The sequence below is a fragment of the Eleginops maclovinus genome, chromosome 23, assembly GCF_036324505.1.
Source record: "Eleginops maclovinus isolate JMC-PN-2008 ecotype Puerto Natales chromosome 23, JC_Emac_rtc_rv5, whole genome shotgun sequence".
Taxonomy (NCBI): Eukaryota; Metazoa; Chordata; class Actinopteri; order Perciformes; family Eleginopidae; genus Eleginops; species Eleginops maclovinus.
The window spans coordinates 14062172-14087844 of NC_086371.1; the positions used below are offsets into that span (position 1 = coordinate 14062172).

At 41.3% G+C, this 25673-nt stretch overlaps 2 protein-coding genes across 8 annotated transcripts; both read right to left on the reverse strand.

Annotated features, from left to right (window-relative positions):
• Positions 1 to 200: 200 nt before the first annotated feature.
• On the reverse strand, positions 201 to 15224 carry fbxw11a (F-box and WD repeat domain containing 11a). Of its 4 annotated transcripts, none has more exons than XM_063876027.1 (13): positions 15087 to 15224; positions 10882 to 10950; positions 10107 to 10323; positions 9331 to 9517; positions 8986 to 9076; positions 8393 to 8530; positions 6188 to 6306; positions 3781 to 4030; positions 2804 to 2922; positions 2456 to 2566; positions 2279 to 2357; positions 1597 to 1761; positions 201 to 1444 (listed from the first exon to the last, which is right to left on the reverse strand). In XM_063876027.1, exons 1-12 carry the CDS (start codon positions 15123 to 15125, stop codon positions 1600 to 1602), a joined length of 1581 nt encoding a protein of 526 aa, XP_063732097.1. In that variant the 5' UTR covers positions 15126 to 15224; the 3' UTR covers positions 201 to 1444; positions 1597 to 1599. The 4 variants fall into 4 exon arrangements, with proteins under 4 accessions (XP_063732097.1, XP_063732098.1, XP_063732100.1 ...); XM_063876028.1 differs by having other exon boundaries at positions 10107 to 10293; positions 15087 to 15222; XM_063876030.1 differs by lacking the exon at positions 15087 to 15224 and adding an exon at positions 14639 to 14894 and having other exon boundaries at positions 10107 to 10293.
• A 1578-nt stretch (positions 15225 to 16802) lies between these two features.
• Positions 16803 to 23146, reverse strand: etf1a (eukaryotic translation termination factor 1a). 4 transcript variants are annotated; one of them, XM_063876689.1, is made up of 11 exons: positions 22997 to 23146; positions 22509 to 22619; positions 21037 to 21212; positions 20387 to 20526; positions 20120 to 20258; positions 19795 to 19985; positions 19136 to 19265; positions 18852 to 19025; positions 18683 to 18747; positions 18443 to 18590; positions 16803 to 17547 (listed from the first exon to the last, which is right to left on the reverse strand). In XM_063876689.1, exons 2-11 carry the CDS (start codon positions 22592 to 22594, stop codon positions 17465 to 17467), a joined length of 1332 nt encoding a protein of 443 aa, XP_063732759.1. In that variant the 5' UTR covers positions 22595 to 22619; positions 22997 to 23146; the 3' UTR covers positions 16803 to 17464. The 4 variants fall into 4 exon arrangements, with proteins under 4 accessions (XP_063732759.1, XP_063732758.1, XP_063732761.1 ...); XM_063876688.1 differs by having other exon boundaries at positions 22993 to 23146; XM_063876691.1 differs by lacking the exon at positions 22997 to 23146 and adding an exon at positions 22743 to 22981.
• Between the last annotated feature and the right edge of the window lie 2527 nt (positions 23147 to 25673).

Below are 25673 nucleotides of genomic sequence, written 5' to 3' on the forward strand. Positions count from 1 at the left end.
AACTAAAATCAAATTAAAATAGGTGTCCTACTTATCTAGTGCAGTTACACTATGATTTGGAGTCACATGATATGGCAGCTATTGAAAAAAAGTCCAAAAACAAACAACTGAAGCGCATCTACATGGCAGATAGCAGTAGCATAGCACAAACCCACTCACACATGTACACAGACAAGAACAGACAGACAATTAGACACTCATTCATGTTACAGTTGGTTCGACACTCCACCACTGTCAAGTACTTTATTCACAATAAGGTCATTTTCTTCTTTAAAAAATCATTTTTAATATACAACACAATTTTTGACAAGACAACTCCGTTTACAGCTAAATTTGAGCTCTTGAGTTCCAGCTTCTCTCATAACCAAAGCAAGCACGTAGATGATGGTAGGAGAAAGATGGAGTGGAAGAGACAGATGGACAGGGTCAAAGTTAGAAGAAAGAATGAGGAGAAGACAGTAAGAGAGGGAAATAGAAAGAGGACTACGCTTAGTATGATTTTTGTACTAAGAACCAAAATACTCAAATAAAATGAGAAAATAACAGTAATAAAAAACAGTAAGAAAGTAAGAGTTAAAGAGAAAAAAAAGCAGAGGTTACCGGGATGCTGTATCCAAGGCAACCTCACATGCATGTCTGTCTGTTTGACGCTTCAGCTCTGTTCTGCCGCTTCACAAGTCCACATACACAAACACTCACGCAAATTTGAGTGTGTGCGCCCCCATATTCCAAGCGAGTGTGCATCTCTGGGGGTTAGAGGGGCGTGGGGGGGCACGGGAGGGTGGAGAGAGACTGGGAGGAGTCTGAGGGAGTGAGAGGGAGCAGAGAAGTCATCCCATTCACATTTCTCCCTCATTCACTCCCTTCATCTCCCATCCTTCCCTCTTTTTCTAGAGCCGAGTAAAGAGTCTCTGTCTCCCGCATCACAGCTCCGGTCATCCTCTGTCCAACTGTGCCACTGTTTGTGTGTGTATGCGTGTGTAATATATATATATATATATAAATATATATCTATAAGAGATTCCATTTCTGTGGAAACCTGGGGTTGAAAACTGAGCAGCAGAAGCTGCTATTAGCTTGTATTAAGGGGACAAAAAAGGGAGTTTGTGACTTATATAAGGTCTAAGTTAATACTGTCATTAGTGTACTTTACAAAACATAAATTAGTAGCAGAAGATGAACTTCTTTGGGGAGTTGCGTTGGTTCTGTAGTAGGGAATCCTCATCAGTGTTGGCCTGTGTGTTTGTGTGTGCATGTGAGAGTACTGGCAGGCAATGGGCACAAGCTCAAGAGTCTGTCAGAACGGGCAGGAGGACGAGGTGTCGGGGGGGTGCAGGGTGGAAGGTGGACAGAGAGATGACGAGGAGGAAGGAGAAAAGATGGAAGCACCCATCAGCCAAAGAGCCCCGGTTTCCTCCAAGTAAGGGTGTGTGGCTGGCGCCACCTGGAGGGTAGTAAAGATTTAACAATCAAAAAAAGGGTCTGCACAGAGAGCGTTAACATACTGGCTGAATACAACATGCACAAACACAACCTTATCATGGGACATTTTACAAAAAGAAAGGTCTCATCAGCTAAGTGTGACTGTGTTTCTACCTGCTATCTAGAAATGTAAGTGTAGGTACGGGAGGGAGACCGTCCCTCTGACTGGCCGTTGGTCGAGACGTTCAGGAAGTCCCAGATCAGAATGGTGTCGTCGTGAGAACTGCTGATGATCTGAAACTCATCGAACTGGAGGCGGAACACGCGGCCAGAGTGCTCCTGAAACAGTCAATTCAGAGATTATGTTTCACATACATACGGGCAGAACGTGGACGTTTTGATGTCACACATCGGTTGCAAGTTGACTGAAAACTATTAATTTAATTTGATACAAGAGATTAAATGTTTTGCAGCCAACAATGAATCAGTTCTGTTCGCAGCACCACATCTCCATCACAGATATACTCTTTAAATCTGGGAAGCACTGGACTTCACCTACAGATATATATTAGAGGACATTTCTAAAACCTCTTGGCAGTCTGACCTCAAATGACCTACATACAGTATGTTGCAAAATATATTAGTTTGAACAAGACGGCCATCCCATCAGGATCAATGATGGTAGTAAATCCTCTGTTTAGTGTAGTATTAAACCACAGCAGATCAACCAGTGATAATAAACCTAACAAGAGGCAGTTTCTACAAAATTGCATCTGGCTTAATGATACGGCTAATTGAATAATTATTACATTTTTAAGCATACATTACAAAACAGGCTCATCCAGAAGGGACTTACCACTAGAGTGCGCAGACATAACGTGCTGGCAGGGGCTCGTGGGTCCAGCGCTGCCTGCAGGTCCCAGACCTTGATCTTGCTGCAGGACGAAACATGAGACGACAAAATGTCAGACACAAAATGCGTCTCCTTGCACAAAGCTGAGTGTGTGTGTGTGTGTGTGTGTGAGATACTGACCCGTCGTAGGCGCCACTGACAATCCTTTTGTTATCGAAGCGGATGCAACGCACCAGCTCCTCGTGACCTTCCAGCACTCGCAAACATGCCCCACACTCTATGTCCCATAACCTGGAGAGAGGGAGAGAGAAGCCTCAGTAAACAGATAAGGTCACATAACATACACTCAGCTTTCACGGGGGCCACTTTTGCAAAAATTACAGAAGGCCAGGGGCCAGTTAGGACCTCTGTCAATCTTCCGAGTACATTAAAATCATCATCACAAAAACAGTTCTGTTGGAAGTGCACACTTTAAATATAAATACGACATGATGTCAACCATTTAAACTGTATTTCTCACACACGTACCGGATTGTGTTGTCAGATGAGCCGCTGACCACCAGGCGATCTCTGTACTGTAGACAGGCGATGCCCCTCTTATGACCATTTAGAGTGCGCACAAACTCACAGGTGCTGGTGCTCCATACCTACAGGGGGCCACACACAAAGCTGTGTTAAACAGTGGGCTGAATTTATTCAGGAGTGTATCTTAACAAATGATCACTTTGAAACCATTTGCAATGAACTATGATGTATGTAATGTAAGAAGAAAGAGAGAGCAGTAGCGCAGCAGCAACACTGCGTGGACATCTCACAAGAGACACAGCATTTCAGTGAATATGAAAAATAATCCCAGTTTGTGCTCCAAACTCTCTTAAGCCCTTTCACACATGCAGTGTATCCATGAAATGTTCAGAAACATGGGGCAGTGATCGAAAGCTGATTGCAGATACATGTACGGCTACCTCCAATAACAAAAACAACAAGAGTATGCTAATGAGGTACACCCTTTTGTCAGAGCCCATATACAACATGGTTCATAAGCCATTTATTGTTTTCTAACAATGCATGATTTAAGTATGAGCAACGCATAATGCCAGAAACTTATACACCCACAAAAGCACAATGACAAATCATTCAAACATGTAGGCAATTTCATAAATGGAACTGACACTATATCAGGCCGGTTCTTCCACTTCCTCTTCTGTTTAACTTAATGGCAGTTGGCATGTATGCATGCAAGTGGTGCAATGCTGCCACCTGCTGGACTGTCCCCAACAATGTTTTGTGGTATTGCCATGTTGCGTGTAAAATAAGGGCGCAAGAAAGAAATGTTTCTGAAAGTGGAACAGGTGTGAATATGGAACATAAGATGCTCTGCCTGAGAGGTTTTCCCAATCATTTACCAGTGTGTGACAGAGGCTTTATACAAAAAAACCGTATAAAACCCAACCCTTGAGCAACCGTTAGATAAGAGTTTCTGTTGAACACTCAGTTCTTGTTACCTTGATGGTGCGGTCCCCTGAGGCGGACACAATGTATTTGTCGTCAAAATCGACCACGTTGACAGCAGCTCGGTGTCCCACAAGGACACGACGAAGGCTGATGTCAGTAGGAGAGGCCATGTCCCAGACGGCGATTGAACGGTCTTTCGAGCAGGTGACCATCAGGCCGTTGGCGAAGCGCAGGTGAAGAACTGCCTCGTTGTGGTGGATCAGTGTGTTCAGTACCTCACCCGTCGTGACCTCCCACACCCTGCAGAGGATGAGGGGTGGAAGGAGAGGGAGGAAGAGAGAATAGAGAAGTAGGAGGAATGATGAGAGCATAGGATACAAAGGGGGAAAAAAGCAGGAAGGAAAAATGAAGGGGGGGGGGGGGGGTGACGGAGAAAGGGAACAATAGAGACAGGAGATATAATTATGTTCCTTAGTTTTACAATCGTGAGGAACTTAAACTTCACACACACACAAACAAGTCACTGAACTGGGCCTTGAGAGTGAAATGCAGAAAACATTGGAAAAGCTGACCACCAAAACTACAAACAAAGTGTCTGTCAAGCTGTTGCTAAGGAAGTGAAGTCACATTTTCCTTGGATACCGCCCAGAGAGTAGGGCTGAAGTGTGAAGTAATAGGAGAATTAATGCTGAGCTTCTGTGTGCAGTAGCCAAGCAAGTGTCGACATATATAAACACGCCAGGTCTTTAAATATTGCTAATAAATCTGATGTACTATCTCTGGTAATCATAGTAAATCTGACTCATAAAATAATAAACCTCATCCCGTTTATTTCTTGTATGCACTGTGACCAGGCTGGGTGGAAACTCACAGTAAACTGGAGTCCGCTTCAGGTATTTGAGTCATGACTAAGGAACTGACTATAATCACACTGTGATAGGATGGCTGTTTACAGCAACAGGACCGCACTTGGAGCATGCCAGCTTTAAAGATCTGGGTGCAATGTGGTTAGGAATGCTCATTTGAAATGAATAGCAAACTGTTGAAATTCATTTCTATATTTTAATTCCAAATCTTCGTTTTAATCCACTGCAATGACCAGTTTTTTGTTTTAGCAGAGGTGTAATTTGCATCAAATATTTTTACCTAAGGTTGCTGGCAGGCTCTGAAGAGAGAAAACACAATGGCCGCTGTTTCAAGAGAACATGTCATGTTGTGTTTTTATCCGTCGGTGAAATATTTATTTTATTCGACCGACAGACTCCACCTTAAAGACGGAACAAACTTTTAGCATGTTTAGGATGAGTTATCTTATTTAATTATGACAAATCCACTACAGGTGTGATCATCTTTGAAAAGTACATCTTTCTGCCAAGTGACTTTTCATATAAATGAATAACTACACAGCCTAACAGGTTAAAAACAGCACAGTCATGTTAATTGCACAAGCAGAGTGAGGCTGTATGTTTGATTTATGAGCCAAACTATTGTTAATGCTGCTGCAAAGTTCAGTTGTTGGCAGTAATGTATTTAAACAGAATCGTGGCTATGAAGACAGACTGTTTTGCTTTTCCAATTACAATTCAATGTATTGGAGTGAGAAAAGTAGATTAGAGTGAGAAAGACTTAAGCTACTTTAAAAGTCAGTCAAGTGTCTCACCAAGACCAGGAATGCAGCTTTTGGCTAAAAGCACTTCTTTATAAAGTAAGCCATGTACTCATTGTTCTGAGTCCGTTCCTACAGGTACACCCTGAGTATATGATCCAACCTGATGGGCGATGTAAGATTGAATCCAGGATTTCATAGAGATATTAAAATAGAGCTTGATTTAAATAATACAGGAAGAATCACGTAAGACACAATAGGCTCACCCAATGTTGCTATTCTTTATATTTGCAGGTGAACATTATCCAAGAGGTTCTGATTGGAGGTTTTTTACTTTGAAGGATGTACACAATCTGTGATAAAAATATATATATACATGTACATTTTGTGCCAATAAGAGTTTAAGTATATTGATGAATATAAGGATAATATCGCCAAACTAATTTATTCATAAAGATAAATGGGACATCAAATTGTCCCATCCCTGATACATTATGAAGTTTCCTTCAGTTGGGGAATACATGCTTCACAACCACATTGGTTTTATTACACCCAAGTATAAACTACTCTGATTTTGTAGGCTTTTGAAAATGAAAAAGAAATGCCTCATGAAGTTTATATATATATCTATATCATCTCATTTTATTTTATTGCCACAGCTAACCAAGGATGTACATTGCGTTCAAACTGAAAATAGATTAACTATAGATGAACAAATGACATTTGATCTCAGCAGTAAATCCCTTTAAGTCATCCAAACATCCAGCCTAATTAACTCTAACAGTGTTTCTTCAGCTGGTCACTCTCCAAAAACACACTGTGTTCATTCTGTTACTGAATGTGCGTCGTACCTGACAGTCGAGTCAGAAGACCCGGTGACGATGACCCTCTCGTCGTACTGCAGACACAACACTGATCCTGTGTGACCTGTCAGTATCTTCAGACACTCCAGAGACTGCTTATCCCAGATCTGTCAGGAGACCAGAGGAGAAGGGAGAAAGATGAGTGAAGCAGAGGAATAGGAGACCAAGAAAGAGGCCAGACAAGTGGTTGTATAAAGGTTGCAGATTTAGGTCGTAACGGCCTGTTCTCACAGCAGTGTTCATGCCCCATTTCCCCACTGTTGAGCTCTGATTGAGTACGTAAGAGCCATTCAGCCTTTTCCTTGGTAAGCGTCAGCCTCCCCCAAACAATACGACAAATGCACCCTTCTCCTCCCTAAATCCTTCCCTCTTCTTCTCCCCTCGTAGGCCAGACAGATAAGTGGAACACACAACGGGTTTGGAGCTGAGCCCTTTTATCCTTTAATTCACTTGTGTTTTTTCTCAGTGTTTGCTGGGTTAGCTCAGCGCCACAGACAATAAGATGCTAAGCCACACTGAGCACTGAGAGAAGATTCAATTCATACACCAGGTAGGAAAACAACCTCACACACAGCATATGTTATCATAGCCAACAGGTTTGGCTCAACTGGGGGGGCTTAAACACATAGGATGTTAAAGTCTAATGTATAAATGTATGCTTAACAACTAGGAGTGAAGTAATATTCCAGTCTGGACAGCTACCAATCAGTCTCTGATAAAAGTACAACAAAAATATCAGTTCCAATTAAAGTAGTCTTAACTTGAACAGAAACAAGCTTTGCATTTACTGCTTAAAGTTTTAACTGATGTATTTCGACTCTTTTTCCAACCTTGATCAAAGAGGGGGTTGCAGCTACTGTGTCCTTCATCAGCCCTCGGGTGGGGCAGTACATTTATTATGTAAATCATTTTCAGATATCCCCTCTGAGGGAAATGTGGGACAATGCAGTGTAAAGGTTAAAGAAGCAACAACTAGCCTCACTCTGAAATGAATTGGTCCTGATGAATTTATATAGAATCATCAATCTTTGCTCACCACGCCTTAGTGTTTGTAACCTCAGATCTGCATATACTTTGTTTTATTTTTGGTATCAACCATGAGAAGTGGACTTTATTTGATCATTTCAGTAAAAAAGTAGCGTTCATATTTCTCCTTTTGATTAATACAGTGCTGAAGGTTCAAATCAAAGCACTTTAGCAAGTTAATGCATACGTTTTACCGTACTAAATAAGCACCATAACTTTCATGAAACACATTTCTCTGTCACGATCGGCTGTTTCCGTGAACAGCCGATCGTGACATTTGGGTTCACTCCACCTTGACCGCTACCCAGGACTATGAGATATTACTTTCCTCATTTAATTCTTTCGTCTTTGCTACACCACCTGGCCACAAAAGCGTTCTGATCTAAAACTCTCTCAGCTCTCTGTATAGTGGATAAGTTAATTTACAAATTGATAAAAGGTTGTTTGTTTCATTATGTGAGATACTCTTAATGTCTGAGCGCAAAGCATACATCAGGCAAGGGATGCATGACATGATTTAAAATCCAACCTCAACAATAATCAGAAATTAACCGCATTTCAGTGTTTACTGAGCTGTGTGGGGTTTTCTTAAACGTTTTAAAACATGTTTGAATGGTGAGATACAAAGTGATAGATTAAGGCATAAATAGTTTATAATGAACACATTTGTATTTATTTTTAAATATTTCATATAATCATACGCATTGGGATTCATGTGGATTAATACGTGTGGACCGGAGGGTGACAAGCAAGTTTCACTTTCCTTCTTTATTTCAATTCCAACCTTTGTAATGAAGAATATGTGTCACACTATTGTCCACGTTCATAAAGCATAAACAAACCCATCAGAGCACGGTGCAAAGTATATGCACTTTCAGAAGTCCGCTTTATAGAAACTGTAGTTTTCCACAGCAGACGCACATTAATAACGTCCGCTGGCACATCATAAATACGTGGGATAGTGTCAGTGCAGTGGGATTCTCAGAGCACCGCAGTCTCCTTTCTTAAGTCCTTTTGAATTCTCCTATCCACTATTCCTTAACCTTGTGACGTTTCACGCGAGGGCCTAGGAATAGTAGATAGAAATAGACGATAGTAGCTGGTTTTTGGACAATTCGACCGTACCCCTGGTTTGTTGACTGTTAGTGCCGTTTCATAAAAACGTACCTTGATGGAATTGTCTCTAAGGCCACTGATGATCTTGTCATCGTCGTACTGGAGGCAGTAAACCCCTTTACTGTTTTCTGAGCGACACTGAATCCTCTGCAAGTTGTGTCTGCCACATCGCCAATTCGCCTCAATAGTCTGAAGAAAAGATGGAGAAACAATGAGAAACACAAACAGAAGAAGAAGCACTTCAGTCATACAGAGTGAGATTATGGTTTATGTAATGTTATTTTACTATAGGGATCAGTAACAACGGAACAATTACCGTAACATATTTTGTTAGCTGTAATCAACATTTTCTACATGTGAGCATTCTGTGTAAAAAAAACAACACTACAGAAAAGTGCCAATACATTTGCCATGTAAATATAAAAGTCAATAGATTAGCGTATTTGCACTTAAAATCTGCTCATGATATTTTGAAATGAGCCTGTAGGAACATGTTTAACAGAGTTTTAAAATACTATAATCCACTGCCCCCTGTCATTTTTAGGAATGAAGGAAATATGATGCAATAATAAAGGCTGGTTTTTTCCACCAAAGTCATTACTGGAGAAAACAGTTGATACTGAAATCCATTTCCTGCATCTTACCTCTATGTCTTGGATGATTTTGGGATAAAGGGAGTGATAGTAGGAGTTGGGTGGGACTTCTGGTGTGCGGTTCTTGAACAGATATTTCTCCCTAGGGGAAGAAAAATATAAAAATGACAGCTGCTTTGTATCCACTGGAGTTTTTCTTTCTTTGAAAAACAGAAACTCAAGACCAACCAAGTATAACTGTACTTCTATCAACTTAAAATGATCTTAAATTAAAAGCCAGGAAAAACCACACTAACAAGTATACTGAAGACGCGTAGTTTATCTCGAACCTCAGACAGCATCCAGCCATTTAACACAAAAGTATGTGGGTGTGTAAATGTGTCTCTATCCTCTCACCACTGGTGTCTCTCAGACAGGCCTTTCCAGAGCGGGTCAGTGCGGACCATGCGTTCAATGAGCTTCTTCCACAGCATACCCTCAGAGATGACCCTCTGCCACTCTTTACACACCAACTCTGCCGAGCAAAGCGAGCGTGCATCCAGGAAAGACAGGATGTTCTCCGCTATGTGATCCAAGCCTTGGGCTAGAGGGAGGAAGGGAAGAGGCTGAGTGTTTGCTGTGAAATTAATAGGATTTCTTTATCTGTGCCTGGGTTTTATGTTTTTTAAGTGATCCTTGTTTGTTAGTATTCCCAATATTAAGAAATGCCATAAAATGTTACTATACAGGTACCAAATCCAGTACCCTTAAAGAGATTTGAAACCAATACACGTTTTTAATGAAATACCTATCATGTTACTGTCAGCATTCCATTTTGTAAAATTTTGAAACTCCAAAAATATATATTTTTACTGCGCTCAACATGTCCTGAATACAGACTACGAGTTAGGATTCATTAGTGGACCACAGGTCAAGCTTTAGTTGATTGTTTCAAACAAAGCCAGAGAAATAGGACATTTTTTGTCAAACTCTGGCAACAAAAAGGATGAAATGCTGCTATCGTTTGACTGGAAACGTTTCGATACTACTTGGTGCTGGGTTATAATGATCGATACTTTAAAGGGTATCAAGCACAGACACGCAGCCTAACTGTAGTCACACTGCGTCAGAGAAGATCAAGCATACACTTGAGTTTTTACTTCCAGTTGTTGCCTTTTCTTATGCCTTTGTACCTGGCAGCGCAGTGATGAAGTCCCTCTGCAGCATGGGTTTGAGGTAGGAGTTGATGTGGCCGTGCTGGTAGTGGCACATACGGGAGATCAGGCGCTCGACAAACTCCACCTGGTCGGCCTCCGACCACTGGTCGAACAGGGCGATGCAGTGTTCCTTCTCCTTCTCGTAGTTCCCCTCTGACGGACGCTTGCGGGACACAACAGGACCATTACTAAGCTGTAAATTTTAGAAAAACTAATTAAAGTTGAGATACTACATTAGAATACAAAAACAATAGCAACTCAATCATTGTCACATCATTTTTCCATCCTTAAAAACAGCTGTTTTCATTGTCGAGGGTCAATGCTATTAAACCAGAAGCCAGCGGTGGTGTGGGTGATTGTGGGAACAGGAATAATTTAAAGGAATGTTAATGTCAACAGCAGGGTGAGGTTTATACTTGAATAGAATCGAACAGGCTACGACAGTAAACGGCGAGTCCAAAGTAAATCACATTTTGAAAGCTGTGTAAGCTTTAACTGCAACATTAACCTTTATAGGAGGGTTCATCTTAGTAGGACATTTAATAAAACTAACGCACTTATTAAGTATGAGATTCTTATGTAGCATGTACAAATTAGAAAATACTGTACATGGGATACAAGATTTTCATTGCCAACATATACGTTGTATATGCTGTGACCAATAAAACCTTGAAACATGGAAATTTAAAAAAGTAGGTCTTTATTTTTACACAAAGCTGCAGTCACAGATCCACATAGTTAAAACACACACCTTGAGAACTGTGGTCTTCTTTGGCGACAAATCGTCCACGAGAGTCTGTGAATCCATCCCTGACGTGTTCTGCAGAGAATAAAATAAAACAGAGAAGGTGTGGGTTATTGTTTTTATTTTGCATGATCTGTGTTAAAGGCGCTGTGAGAGCCGGGGCAGCGGTGTGGACAGCGCTGGACACAAGAGTGCCACAAACACAGCCAAGAAGGGAGACCATCATGACTTCTGAGGCGAGCACAAACACCCGTGCATACACACACACATATGAGTGAGAAAAAAAAAACCAAGCACTGCAACAAAAGGAATCTATTCGCTTGCTTGTCTATGATGTTGGCTAAGTAGTCTGGACAGGAAATGAAATAAACTGCAGCATCTTGGGTATGTCACTGGCAGCAGCACAGGCAATACTGTAATAAAATCTGATAGTGGACTTACAGCATACAGACAGGACAGAAAAAGAAAAACCGGATCCTACCCATATCTAGCAAGTCCCTTAGTGCACTGCAAAGATGCTGCACAGCCTCCTGTCATTTCAATAGCAACATGTCTATGGCACAAACCACTTATTAACAGTATGAGAATGACAGGCTGACCTGTCTCTTGACACTTTTTTAATAGCATGTACACTCCTTTGGACAGTCCAACAGCAATATCATAGTATTTTATTCATCATAACAGAAGAACAAAACCAAGATGGAGACCTATGGGGGCAACACGTTTAGTGGATTTAGTTAGGACTAGTGATACGCTCGAGATTTGATGTCAGGAGACCACCTTAAACCAACATGTTTGCACACTGTAAAAGTAACTTTTTTACAAAAAGCCTATTCTTGAACTATGAGGACTTTGAAAACTCTCCTGAAACGAACCAGGTCCAAACAACCAGAGCACAACTACATATAAAGCACCCGAAAAAAGCTTAATGCATCCATTGTTACCAGATTGAGTCACAAATTAATACAGGGACATAGGAAAAACAAAAGTTTTACCTGGGAGAGAGTTGATGCTATCACATATATGCATAGGTGATGACTGAGCCAAGGTCAGTCTTTGAAAACAGCATTGTTGGCAAAAAGCTAGATTAAAGATCTCTTTGTATTTATCTGTTACTGCTTCTCTAGAGGCCGAAAAGCTGCTACAAGCAGGCTTTCTTTAAAGGAATTATGCTAAAAATTATACTTATTAGAAATCCTTTTTAAGGAAAAACCCTGAGCGCTTCAAGATCTTTTAAATGTTTTTCTAAATGTAATTATCCATCTAATGTTGACAGTGTGGAGAGCAAAATCAACAAAGAACATTAGTTGTTTGCACTAACCAACACACAAACAAACAAACAACCAAACAGTCAGGTACCAAGACCCAAGCAGACAGGACCAGAAGCCAGAATGGGCTTGCTGATGTTTATGATCATGCAGAGCAGAAGAAGAGAAGGAAGGAGAAATAAAACAGACAGACCAGGTTAGGCCAGGCAGGCAAGCAAGCATGTAGCCTCTCAGAGCTTGAAGTGAGACCCCCCCCACCTCAGCCCTCACACCTCCAGGTAGAAGGCAAGCAAATGTTACTCCTTAGTGCGGGTTTTTTCTCTGGTACCCCCTGCATCCTCCCTCCACTCACACAAAATGACTTAGCAAATAGTCTACCATTTACACTCAATGTAAAAGCATTCCCTTTTCATTACACAAAACTGTCGACTTTTGACATCTGATTTAGACGCAATAACTATGATTTGACATGATTAAAAGCAAGTTAATTACAGTTTATAAAGCTACAATTCTGTGTGAAGCAGAGAGAGAGTCTGAGGAAGCACCAGAGAAGAACCTGAGAGCAGTGTGCTTTCAACAGGGAGGAAAGGACAACGTAGGGTGAGGAGGTAGGAGGGTGAGCGGGTGCTGTCTGCACCAGGGTGGTATGAGGAATCATGTGGAGTGGGCTCAGAAGTGAAGGATGAGGAGATGGCAAGGGAGGAAAGGGAAGGGAGAGGAGGAGGAGGAGCAGCAGAATTAAGAGGAGAGAACCTGGTTGTGAGCCCGGGTGGAGGGGATGCTCTGCAGGCACCTGAGTGCACACAAACTCTCAGCCACCGAGGAGCAGCCCAGCCAGAGAGAGCGAGGCACAGAGCACTGTGTGAAAGAGAGAGAGGAAGGGAAGAGGAGAACCAAGTGGACAGGGTGAGGGAGGCAGAGAAAGGGAAGAGCAAGAGACCAGAGATGGGAAGTAAAGGAAAAGGGGGGTTGGTGGGTATTGATGAGGGAAGTTGGGAGGAGGAAACCAAATGGGATGAGTGAATGGATGGATCAATGAATGAAGGGATGGAAGTGGTGAGGAAAAGTTCAAATATAAATATAATGGGATAATAAATAAATAAGGTTTGGTTTGAAATTGAGAGGAGAAGGGTGTATAACCATCAAAGGTGAGGAGAGGAGAAGAGGGGAGTAGGTGGGGGATAGTGAGGGGAAAAACCAGTATTAGAGCTACACACACACATTGACAGTGAGCGCAGGAACACACACTCCATCACACACAAGATACAGACTGATAAACATACACACAGAAGCATTATTAGACATGAACTGGGTGGGGATAGGTAGAAGAGGGGGGGGGGGGTGGATTGTCAATTTTTGTCTCTTGTTTTGACAGAAACCCCACCCACTGTTCTGCCATCCCAACTCATGAGTGGTTAGTGATTATCACTGGGACAAAAATTAAATTAAAACAAATAAATACAGAGACAGGACTGGACACTTGAAAATAGTTTGTAGGCCTGTGAGATTACTAACCACAAACCACCTGCACAATCTATATTTATTTCATTTTAATATTTGTCTCCATTTATTACGTTTCAATCTTCAGCACTAGGAAATATAAATGATGTGTAACTTTGAAGTCCTTTGAATATTGTAGTATGTGCTATTGTCGTCAGATAAATGTAGAGAATTTTCATTTCTATTAAGTTATTCACCGTTTATAAAACACCTTTAGCAGTTTTGGATAGGACCTTTCAGCAAAAAAATAGGCACAACCTGCTCACTCATGCGCTACCGGCTGTCACCGGAGACGTCTGGTCCCTATAATCGATAAATACATCTAAGATATTAATGTAACTTTCAGGGCCTATCGCGCTATGTCAAAAGCAATACAATTGATGCGTTTGTTGGGGAAGCTGAGGTGTGTGCGATATTTCAGATACAGAGTACTTCAACTTGCCACACGAAAGTAAACAGTTCCATGTGTAAATTAATTGACAAAACACAGTGGTGCCTAATGTTAATTTGCATTTTCATTGAGACCACTCTGACCCCTGTAATCTTAATGTTAGCTATTAATGCGCTAACGTTAGCCTAGCTGGTTAGCTTATCAATATAGCTAATCATTTCACAGGAAAGAGACCTTGTTGACCCAAATATGACCATATATAGAACATAAGCTACATTATATCGACAGTTTGTGCTTTGGTTTACCAATAGAGCTTTTAATACCCAGGTCAATTGTCTGTTTTGGTATGGTAATCGCTGTCAACTACATTTAGCATTTTTAGCATGTTAGCTATAAAGCTAATTGCTACCTCGCTAATCGTGGTAAACGCTATGTGAATGAAAAAGTACTACACTTCCTTCTACGCACTTTGAAAATATAAACAGAGAAGCAAAACACCGTTACGATGTTTAACAACATCCAGTTGTATTATGACACGTACTTGACTTATCCACGCATCGATTATCATGAAAACACTTAACATAAAGTACATAATATAACATACCCGTAGATTTGCGTGGTTGATCGCCCTGTAGCCTGTGTTAGCTGTGAGGCTAGGTATCAGACAGGGCCCGGTTAAAGTGGCGCAGCGTCACCGCAGTGAGCGCTACCCCGAGGATCCTGTCTTCGGCCGACGACCAGACGTCTACCATTTAATTCCCACACTGTGTAACAGTGTTATCTCAAACAAGAAATGTTTAAAAACAACGACATGCCGAAGTCAAGTTCTCGGCTATTAATCAATCCAGTATGCGGAGCAATCCTAGCGAAATGTATCGATAATTTCAGGCCCTCCCTCTGTTTTCTGGTCCCCCCCCCCTCCTTTCTCCTCCACCTCTCAAGCCGCTTCAGCTTGTTCCTGCCGTCGAGTCGAGCCTCGGCGCTTACCCCCGAAATAAGAGCAATACTGAATACTTCGGATGTCCAGGATGCCATAAGGAAGCGATTCTTACCATAAGCTCCAGCGTTTTGTCCTCCATCTCCGGCTCCATGTTGACGATCCCCCCCGAAACTCGCTCTGAAAATGGAAACCCAGCCCTGCGTCGGCGGCCCGCAAATGCAGAGACGTCATTCACTTCGCTCAACCACACAGCTTTGGTAGGGCTGTGTCAAAAGGGTGGGTGGGGGGATGGTAACGCCCATGCGATGAAAAAACGCGCTGATTGGACAGGTTTTGTCAAAAGGGGCGTGAATTCATAGGTTTGCTTTTTATTGATTGGCTTACCGTGCTACCAAGGCTTCCCCGGTGACTCCCCCAAACAAAAGGGCAAATGGATGAAGATGCTGTTGCTATCCTAAAGTGGAATACACTAAGGCAAAGTCAATCATCCGCATAGCTTTGCTATGAGCTTCTGCAGGATGTCGGCGATTGTAATGTCATGTGTGATTAAAGGACATTTTCATTTTAATCCTGCCCCAAAAAACAGTAACCAACATTGTGATTTCAAGTTTTGCTTTTTCTTCACAGATTTGAAAAAATTAAGGCCAAATACAATTCAGTGAAGATGTTTAGGTTGTTTCATAACAGCTCCACCCAACTGCATATTTGAGTAGCTCCACACAGGATGACACATGCTTAAAAAAAAAATGTAAGTGAATACACGAAGGATGAAAGTTACACCAGGGACCTCTTGCATAAACGCATGTCACAGAGTTCACATCACAACTTTGAGTAAACATGAAACTGCATGAGCATAAATGAAGATGTCCTGTTTTAGGCTTTAACCAAGAACTCTGAATGAGGCATATTTCCTGATCTTTTACCTTAGTTCACCTTTACACATGAATCCCATAGGCATTACATAAGGATGGTGGCTGCTCAGTCAATTGGGTGTTAATGTTAAAATTACTCATCTCATAATCTGAAAACTGAATCGTCATCTTCACAGGACATTTTGCACGTCTATAATGTGCAGGAAGTTTAGTTTCCTTCCTAAACAGAGTGCCTATTCTGAAAATTCATCCAAGCAAGAGCCTTAGTGCCATTGGCCTTCCTTACAATTGTCCTTTGATTCAATGCAAATCTTTCTGTTACAGTGAGTGGATGACTGTTCTGGTGAGTTTCTCATGGCCATTGTTTGACATTTCTTTAGGAAGCTCCATCACCTTCTCTTCTCCACAAAGCATTAGGAAAAAAACTCACCTTTATCTTTAGGTTGTCTGCTAATAGAAGCAAGCATTCACCAAATCTGATTGTCTTAATCACTAACATATTCAAATATTGACAGGTATGAATCCACTAATTCAGATTTTAAACAGATTTCTGATTACACAAAGCAACTTATTTAAAAATGAAACCACACAGGAAGTATTTTAAAATTCGGAATAGGATTTTTAAAAACAAATTTAAAAGTTAATCTCAAATGGCTACTTCATCTTTTGTCATAGGGGAGACTAATGGTTTCCATTAGATTGACTTTGAATTGAAGAAAGCAAAGTTATCAGGCCTTTGTTTTCGTCAATTTAAGATGAATTCAATTCAAAAATGAAAAGGGGGATCCTGATGAACCAATTCAACAACAGAATCACCTAAAAGCAGTCATGCGTACTTATCACTCACAGGAGAATAACAATGTACTCATTTAAGTCAGGAAAGAGGAGGTCCACTCTGCCAGGAAGTGGACAGACGCAGCACATGATTGAGACCAGAGCAGATGAGGAGGTAGCAATGGTTTTCAGCAGTTCAAATTTAATACTTTGTCCCCCTTTCTCTACAGAAACCCAGGTAAAAAAAATCCCCCACTCTCATAAAATACAACAGCAGCAGATACCAGTAAAAAAATGAAATGCAAAAAAAAAAAAAAACGAGAGAAAGCATAGAAGGGATAAGAGAGAGAGAGAACGAGAGAGGGTAGAGGCATGATGAGGCAAGAAAGGAAAATATATTTTCTATATGCGAGGAGTGAGTCCAAAGTTCTTCTTCAGACCGGGTCTGGGAGAGCGAGGAATCTGGGAACTTGCTGTTGTGTTCGTTCAAAATGGAGGGTAGGAGGAAAAAAAAGAGAACAAAATGAGTCGAGTCCAATCCAACTAGGGGAAGGAACCAGCACTCTAAGGCAGGGATTTATTCAGGAAGGGTTTTCTCCCTCTCTGGATGAAAGAAAATCTCACTCCTCTTCAGCCTGTGTTATGCATTTTGTCATGTGTACAGATGAAATGTATGCGCAAGTTTGTGTATGCAACAGGTAAATTGGAAGGTGTGTCTGTCATACATATGGTCAACACAGTTGCACCTCTCACTTGCTGCAAGAGAGGTGGCATTTTTCTTTCCTCATTTCTTCATTCATTCCTTTGCTTTTCTTTTTTTCTCCCAATATCAGTCCCCGACTACCTAGTAGTCATCCAAATCAAAGAACTCATCGTCCTCTCCTTGGTACTCCATGCCCTGGAAATCAACCCTGTACCGCAAGATACCTGAGGAACACAGGGAAGACGGATTAGTGTTGGGGTAATAAGATGACTTGTCACCTTATGTCATGTTTGGTTAGATTGTGAGAACATTAAAAGAAGAATTTGTATAAAGTATAAAATAATCCCTCTTAGCTGTGGGAGTTATTGTATCTATAAAGCACAAATTAATGAAGTCCTTTATTATTATTTATCAAATAAAAAAAAACATAAAATGTTCTTTCCAGTTAATGAAGAAAACAGGAAACTAATATTTGTAATTTCAAACAAAAACAGGTAGGGTAAGGACACGGAAACTAATTATTACACACCAAGCACTTTTGATTTGCATTCATTATGTCTAAATTCTTTACTTTTCCATCCACCATACGTCTCCTCAAAAATACCAATCAAATGGCAGTAGAAAGTGAGGGCGTAAATCGAAGAAAATCAAACTGTCCAAGCTGCTGTATCAAAATCTACAGCAAGTGGTCAAACCAGTTCAAGTGAATGCTGCAGCCATGGTTATTTGTAAAGTCATTTGCAAAAAGAGCTTTCAATATCAACTATTTGAAGCCAAATGTGTTATAATCTTCTATGTTTAGATTCTTTAGTTCATGGATATAAGCCAATGATTATTATTAGGCTGTGACATACTTGCAATACTTAGCTCTGGCTATCAATGTCTTAATTGTAGCTGTACTCAACATAAAATAAATTTAGGTGGAACAGCTTTCCTGAAAAGATTTGTGTTTCTTTTATTTGGACATTATTTCACATAGTAGAGAGAAAACCTCATGGAAACCTAAGGATACACTGAGTGTTGAACTTCTTGCAGTCTAAGTACATTTACTCACAGAAAAAAAATGTAGCGTACACTTCCACGCTCATAAACCCAATCATTAAACATCAGTGTGCTCACCCCCAATGCCTCCAAAGCCCTTGACAAACTGGGACCCTTCCTGGCTCTTGTCTGTGACTATCTCCAGCGTGGCTCCAAATTTCTTGTAGTTGTTAGCAAACCACTCCAGCAGTGGCATGCTCTCAATCAGCTCATGTTCTTGCCCCGTCTAGAAACACAACCAGTCAAGAACAAATGGCATGATGGGCAATGGGTCTAACTTAGATCACTATGATTTGTCTTTTTGGTTTTTGTGCTCACCTCCTTGTCTGTGAAGTGAGACTTGTCTTTTTCCTGCTCTGGCGTCAAGTACAAAGTCTTCTCATCTGAAAACCAAAGGACAGACGTGAAGATTTAAGCATCATGGCAGAATATTTCAGGCCTCGTTTCCCAAAGAAAACGGTTGATGGTATATTTGGGGCTTGTGTACCGTTCTCTAATCCATTGCTCTCTGCCCCATGTACACGTAGAATGTAACGCATGGTGTCTAAGTTCTCGTAGACTATGAGGATCTCTACAGCTCCCATCTCCAGGGCTTTGAGTGTGTCCTCCACACCAAAACAGTACTTCCCCGTGTCCTGACTGATTTCGTCAAAGTACCGCCCTGTAGAGAAGATTAACCATTTAACAAAACCTCACCACAACAAAAGCATACTTTTTCTTTAGCGGGCACTGGAGTTGCCTAATAACAGTTTTTCCAATAGGAAGACTCACCTATGAGCTTCTTCTCCTGGATGAACTTTACATTAGAGAGAACCTCCGCTGAGAGCTCAATAGCCTGGTTAAAACCATTCTCTCCTCCATAGGAGATGTCCACCAGCTTCAAAACCTTGGCCTGTAACCTCTGTTGAATACACACACACACAATGTTAAATACACAATAGAGATACCCACACACAGGCATACAGGGATGTTATTAGAACCCACCTCATGAATAATGTTTATATCTATCCAGCACCTTTAGAACCAAATCACAAAAATTGGAGATATGGCTAAATAAAGGCCTTTTTACTGAAATACGCACCAGTCTAAAGATGCTATTGCTCGATGGTTAGAGCACCAAAAATAACTGCAGTACTAAGCTCACATTCAACTTATTGGTAATGGCAATAGTCATCATCTTAACAGAAATCTTCTTCAATAGGCTGTCTTTCCCAATAGAAATATTATTGCTACAAATGGATATAAGAGTTACTAATATTGAGCTGTATTGTGGTGCGAGTCAACCCACAATCAAGAGCAAAAAAAGAGAAGATTGCAAAAAAGAGCGCTGCATAAATGATTGTTTAATAGACTTAAATAACCACCATCGAATTCTGGATAGCAGTTTAATCCTAACGCTATAACATAATTAATACTTAAACGTAACTTACTGGGTCAAACATGTCCGACTGGCTGAGCTCAGTCTTGAAGTCAGCAGATCCAGCCAAGACCATTCCTGCCACATTTACTTTGTCGTTGGAAACAAAGAGCTGGACAGCCGTCTCAGCCACCTTTCTCACGTAGTTGTGTCTCTTCTCCATTCTCAGACGAGCAAAACGCAGAGCAGACTGTCCTCCTCTGCCTGGGATAGATAAAGAATAAGAGAAAAAAAAAACGTGAATTGTTTTAATTATGGGCAACACTAAAAGACAAACTTATACAGAGTATGGTTTGAATAATTATCTAATTATTCCTGTGTGTATTATGGTTCAGTACCGTGCTTCTTGGGCAGGTCCACAGTGAACTTGTGCAGCACCTCCCTGGTGTTGCCCTGCAGTGTGCCAAACAGCGCCCCACTACCATCGATCACAATAAAGCCAAATTTACTGTCATCAGAGAGCAGGGCTGTTAATGCCTGCGTAGAGGGAGAGGAATGGATGATGAGTATGTGACAAAAACAAAAAGCGCCATAGAGGTACAGACGGTAAGTTTGTACATGAAAAATATCATATGCAGACACAGAAACCAAGTGAAAGCTCTCACCTCGGTGTGGAACTTGTTGTCGCAGAGGTACAGGGAGGTGTTGATTGGCTTAAAAGGCTCAAAGTCGATATTGACTTTCTTCTCCTTGCCTTCCTCTGTCACAATGGTGCCACAGTATACAACTAAACCATTGGGTGGCACTGAAAAAAGAGAAAGGGCAGATAATAGTTTAGACAAACAGGTTTTTGTACAGATAAATAAACAACATGCAGTTTCTGGAAGAGAGGGGCCAGCAAAATGATCTATCTTTCTCAAATATATTGCTGCATGTTTAGCCTCAAGTTAGGTAAGCTACAACACAGTGACAAAATGTCAGAAAATGTTGTCGCTGAATCACTTTTCTATCATGATGTTTAGTAAACGGACAGGTAATACACTTCCTTCTGTCATGCCTACTTTAACTGGAATGCTATTAACACCACATTTGATATAGCATTATATATTTGGGAACGTGTTTATGGTCCATTGAGACAAAGATGATGAACACTTAAATGTATATAATGTGCAGTTCAATCTAGATCAACTGTAACTGGTCTTTACTGGAAACGCAAGTGTACTTTTCTGTAAAGACATTCTTTTCTGCTGCCCCTGAACAATATCACAGATGGAAGACAGCAGGGTTTTGTTTGGGTTTTTGTTGTAACACATACCCTTGTTGTAGAGTTTTAGTCTTTGCTGTACAGAGGTGATGGCCCCAAGTACAGAGAGCCTGTTGACTCGACTCTTAATGTTGGAAGCAGTGCCAAACTCATCTGCCAACATCTTGGCCACTCTGGATATCTGGTCCTTGGGGGGGATGATCAGTGAGATCATACTGGTCCCATTACTAGAAAGAGAGGGATATGATTTAATGTTAGTGCTCACATAAATGCTTCAACGTACATACATACATACATACAACATGCTACGAGATGCAGTGTCTAACAGCTTCCACTGGCGCTTTACCACTTCAAGTCTAGCAGAATGAACACCACAACAAAGGATTATTCTATCTGGGAGTTATTTACTATAACAACTGTATACGGCAACTTTGATGATTTGGAACTGCAAATTACTTAGACATGTTCATTGTATGAACTTTAAGAAAACACCACCTTGCCCTCATCTCATTTTGTAAACACAACAGTTTTACTGGCAAAGTATCACCTTGACAAGTTCTAAAAGGTTAAGGGACAAACTGGATGGGCTTTCAGTTAAACAGTATACAATATCTGCCCTTGAAGCAGAGGACTGTTTCAGTTCCACTGCTACTCTCTCTCCATTCACTGCCAGGCAAAAGACAAAGCATACCAGTACAGGCTGACACTGCACACAGAACAGGTAGCAGCAGCTGGATGAATATAGGGCAAACGGTCAACTGTGTGTAACATGGCAGGAGGTGGCGCACAGGACAGCAGATTCTGCGCAACACTAGACGGCAAGCTGTCGCAGACCAAGATGCAAGCAAGTGTAGAAACACCCACATTTCACATGTCGTGTTTGATAATTCAAGAAGGCCACAATGTCCCTCCTGGCAAGCAGCTGATACGGATATTTTTTTGTAAAGCTTTAGATGAGTTTGATGCTTATCAGCCCGCCTGGCATGAGGTGAATAACTTTTGCTGAAATAACGAAGCTCTGTCATATAATTCTCAGGAAAAAAGACCAGATAAGCGTCATCTGAAATCTGCTAGAGCGTGTGGAAGTCACAGTAAGCTAGCCGGCTTTCCTCTCTCGTCAACGTGCTCTCTTGATAAAGACACCCATGGCGGCCTCTTTCCAGAGATGACGTCTATTAACCGGTCTATTTAGCAACACAGCTAACATTACCGTAGCTGACTTTACATGCTTTGTCAACTGGAGGAATCATTCTCCGTAATGACAAGAACACATCCAAAGAGACATTGTTCCATATTAACACAACGTTTAGGACCTCCAGATGGGTTACATGCGACAGCAGTTAGCGTTTAGCAATCAGCAAGCTATAACCAATAGCTATGATAAGCTAAGTTAGCCATGCTAAGCTAACCACTCCCAAATTCTGTCCCGCTTATCCGATCTCCAGCTGTTGTAGCGGTCAACATTCACACCATCACTTTGTACTGTTGACCATTTCCTCTCACAGTTCAAATCAGTCCCTTACCCACGAGCAGCTTCCAAACTCTTGATCAGCTTCTTGATTTTCCATATCTCCACGTTCCTGTCCGCCGCGCTGGGGTCGTCCGCCATCTTTCTGCTGTATTCGGTTCAGCACCTGAAAAGACGTGAAAAGGGAGAACAAAACATATTCAGTGAACCGTAAATAAAAGCTATTGGACGATAGTTACAGTCAAATTATGCTGGAAAAATCGGTGTCCTAACCAGCTGGACTAGGTACCTCTCCAACCTAGCGGCGCGGTGTCCGTTAGGCACCTGACCAGTAGCCGGGCTGCCCGAGAGGGAGAGCCTGAACCCGGCCTGCCTCTCTCAGTACAGAGCGCGGAGAACAACAGGCCTACTCCTGCCAGGCCCTAAAGTCCACCCTGTTCTTATCTAATACGACCTACTTTACCCTGTTCTCCTGGAAACCAGCTGTCAGCTTTTAAGACACTGCGTATTTATCGGTGTAAATGGAGCCTTTACGGTACCTGCCTCGGACAACGCCGCTCCGCTCCGCTATCTGTCCGCTGGGCTACGTCGAGTCGGTGGTCCGAGGAGTGACGTTGCCTTCCAACCGGTCTCTCTCCTCCACACGCTGCGCGTGGTGCTAACGACGGGACTCACATGTGGGAGGTGGTTTGAAATGTGGCTTTCACTTCCTGGAAACCACCTAGAAACCAATAAGAACGCTTGGCTCGTATGTCAATCATACAAATCTAAGCAACGATTGGACAGACGCTAAAATCATCATCGAATGTGGGGGGGCCTTTAGAACTTAGCATCATGGGACTTGTAGTTAGTGTGTTGGTGTAAGGGTGACATCTGCTGACCACTTTAAAAACATCCTTACCAGATAAATCAAGCTATTTCCTTTTTCTTTCTTCCTTTTCAAACTTTCTACGAGAAAATACATGTCATGTTTATGTATTGTAAATTAAACTGTTGAATCTCGAATCTTTGAATGTCCTGGTTTTACAACTGTTAAAAAATACAAAAGCAAGCACTGTATAACATACGATATTTTGTCTTAGTTGCTGGGATCCTTAAAGGAAAGGTTCAATACCACCTTGCTTCACAGTCTAGCGAAAACCTTTTGTTTCAATAAACATCTAAACTCGCACTGGGCTCCAACACTGTCCAACTGGATATATTTGGTTTTCAAAAAACAATAATAGGTAAACTTAGGGCAGGGGGGTGAACTGCAGTGACTCAATCTTCTGACATATTCATAGATGTTGCCCAGTGTGTAAGTCCCAATGGCTTGTGTTTTTCTCAGAACTGAACTCTTCTACCCTCCAGCCTCTCTAAGCTGGAAAACTACATGGTGATGCAACAGGTTTCTATTCTGTTTGGTGTCATCATTTGGAGTTTTCGCTTGTGTATCCAAGTCAACAGGGTCGGTCATCCTTTTATCCAGGGTGTAACGAGACTGTGGCCGAGACTGTGCTCTTTTAAACCAGAGAAAGGTCAGCTGTCCAATTAGTTTGACTGGTGGTATTGAAAACTTGCTTCAAGCCAGCCCCCCCAATAATCCAATTACCACAATAGAACTGGACATTACACACCCACTCAATCAGTACCATGCCCCACTGCCGTCCTGGCATAGGTACAGAACATTGAAATGTAAAAGGGTTTGCTTTAGAAAAAGCTCGATTCATTTCTGCCTTAAATAACAGGCCTTGCTGAGTGTAATATCTGTTGTTGTCTGTGTTATTGTTGTTGTTCACATATTGTATGCCTTTTGTGTACATGTACAGTGCTGTCAAAATGAATTTCCCCTTGGGGAAAATACATGTAATCTAATCTACCTTCTGTTGTTGAGGTTGATGATACAGAAGCAAATTATAGGGTGACATATGTGAGCCAAAGATTGCAGTGTGAGTAAGTACAGATTGGTGAGTTTTAGGTGGCTCTGCAACAACGCACTTTATGGTTGAGCTTAATGGTGGGTCATATCTAGTTTAATATATTAGTTTGTCTTACTTTCTCTTGTGTTTTTGTTGTCTTCATTGACATTGACACTTTTTACAGGGGAAAAACCATAGCAATGGCTGTGGTGGCAAAGTTTGTAGGGTTTCTTGGGAACCAGAAGGTCACCGGTTCAAATCCCCGAAAGACCAAGTGCTACCGAGGTATCACTGAGCAAGGCACCATTCCCTACACTGCTCCCTGGGTGCTGTTCATATGGCAGCCCACTGCTCCTAACACTAGGATGGGTCAAATGCAGAATGTACATTTCCCCTGTGTGGGACGAATAAGGGTTCCTTTCTTCTTTATTTCTAAAACAAAATGTCACTGGTACACACTTTGAATTAAACACATTTAAGCGTAAAGGTTATTGTTAATACTACATCTATGGTCTTTATTTTGTGTGTTGTGGTTGTAGTCCTATCAATTTTTTGACACATAATTTTAGGAAAAAAAACAGGCAACAAATGTGATATTTTTTTCCTGTTCGACTATTAGCCTTACAGGACTTTAAGTTAAGCAAGCACTCTTAACTTTTGTATTTTCATTAATATATTGTGTTTGAAGTCTTATGTATCCCTTTTCCTGATATTTTTCCATATTAAATTTTTTCACAATTGCTAAACGTAAGAATCCAAAATGGCAGAAACAATGAGGGACAAGACCTGACGTATTTCCCTTTTCAATTGGAGATCAAAAGAGATGCAACCTTTTCTTCTTTTAAATGGAGCAATGCAAGTTTACTATGACCTACTATGAATGTACACCACTAGAGGACAGCATTGCTTAAAGGGAAAAAAATATCATCGGTCTCTGACTTGTTTACATTAGTCGATGAAGGAGCATCATATCCCTGTGGGTTTTTTTCTTCTTCATTGCTCAACGGGACACTCATAAGTCAGGTCTTGTTGTGTATGTTGTCTTAATTGTGGCTTGCTGTTTGTTAGAGTTTACTTAGGTTGCCATATGCTGGATATTAGTCAGTGTCTTTAGCGAATTGTGATGTTTTCTATCAGAACCAACATCTGTTTGTTCATGAAGCATCAAGCCCAAGGATTATCTCAGTGGTATTACCCATCATGGTGAACTGTTGGAGTGGGAGGCGGTGGGTGGAGCTCCTGTCTGGATTTGTCAATCACAAAACAGCTACATCATTGAGAAAAGTGATATAGCAGTTTGTGTAACTGACTGCCTCCCAGAT

Excerpts from the sequence above, each read along its gene's own strand:
- fbxw11a (XM_063876027.1), bottom strand. The coding sequence starts at position 15,125 with ATGGAGCCGGAGATGGAGGACAAAACGCTGGAGCTTATG. Across the intron at positions 9,518-10,106 it reads CTTCATCACTGCGCTGCCAG|CCCAAGGCTTGGATCACATA; the intron begins GTACAAAGGCAT and ends TCCTCCCTCTAG. Across the intron at positions 4,031-6,187 it reads TCTTCTGACTCGACTGTCAG|GGTGTGGGAGGTCACGACGG; the intron begins GTACGACGCACA and ends CATCCTCTGCAG.
- etf1a (XM_063876689.1), bottom strand. The coding sequence starts at position 22,594 with ATGGCGGACGACCCCAGCGCGGCGGACAGGAACGTGGAGATATGGAAA. Across the intron at positions 21,213-22,508 it reads AGTTTGGAAGCTGCTCGTGG|TAATGGGACCAGTATGATCT; the intron begins GTAAGGGACTGA and ends CTCTCTTTCTAG. Across the intron at positions 18,748-18,851 it reads GAGCAATGGATTAGAGAACG|ATGAGAAGACTTTGTACTTG; the intron begins GTACACAAGCCC and ends TTTGGTTTTCAG.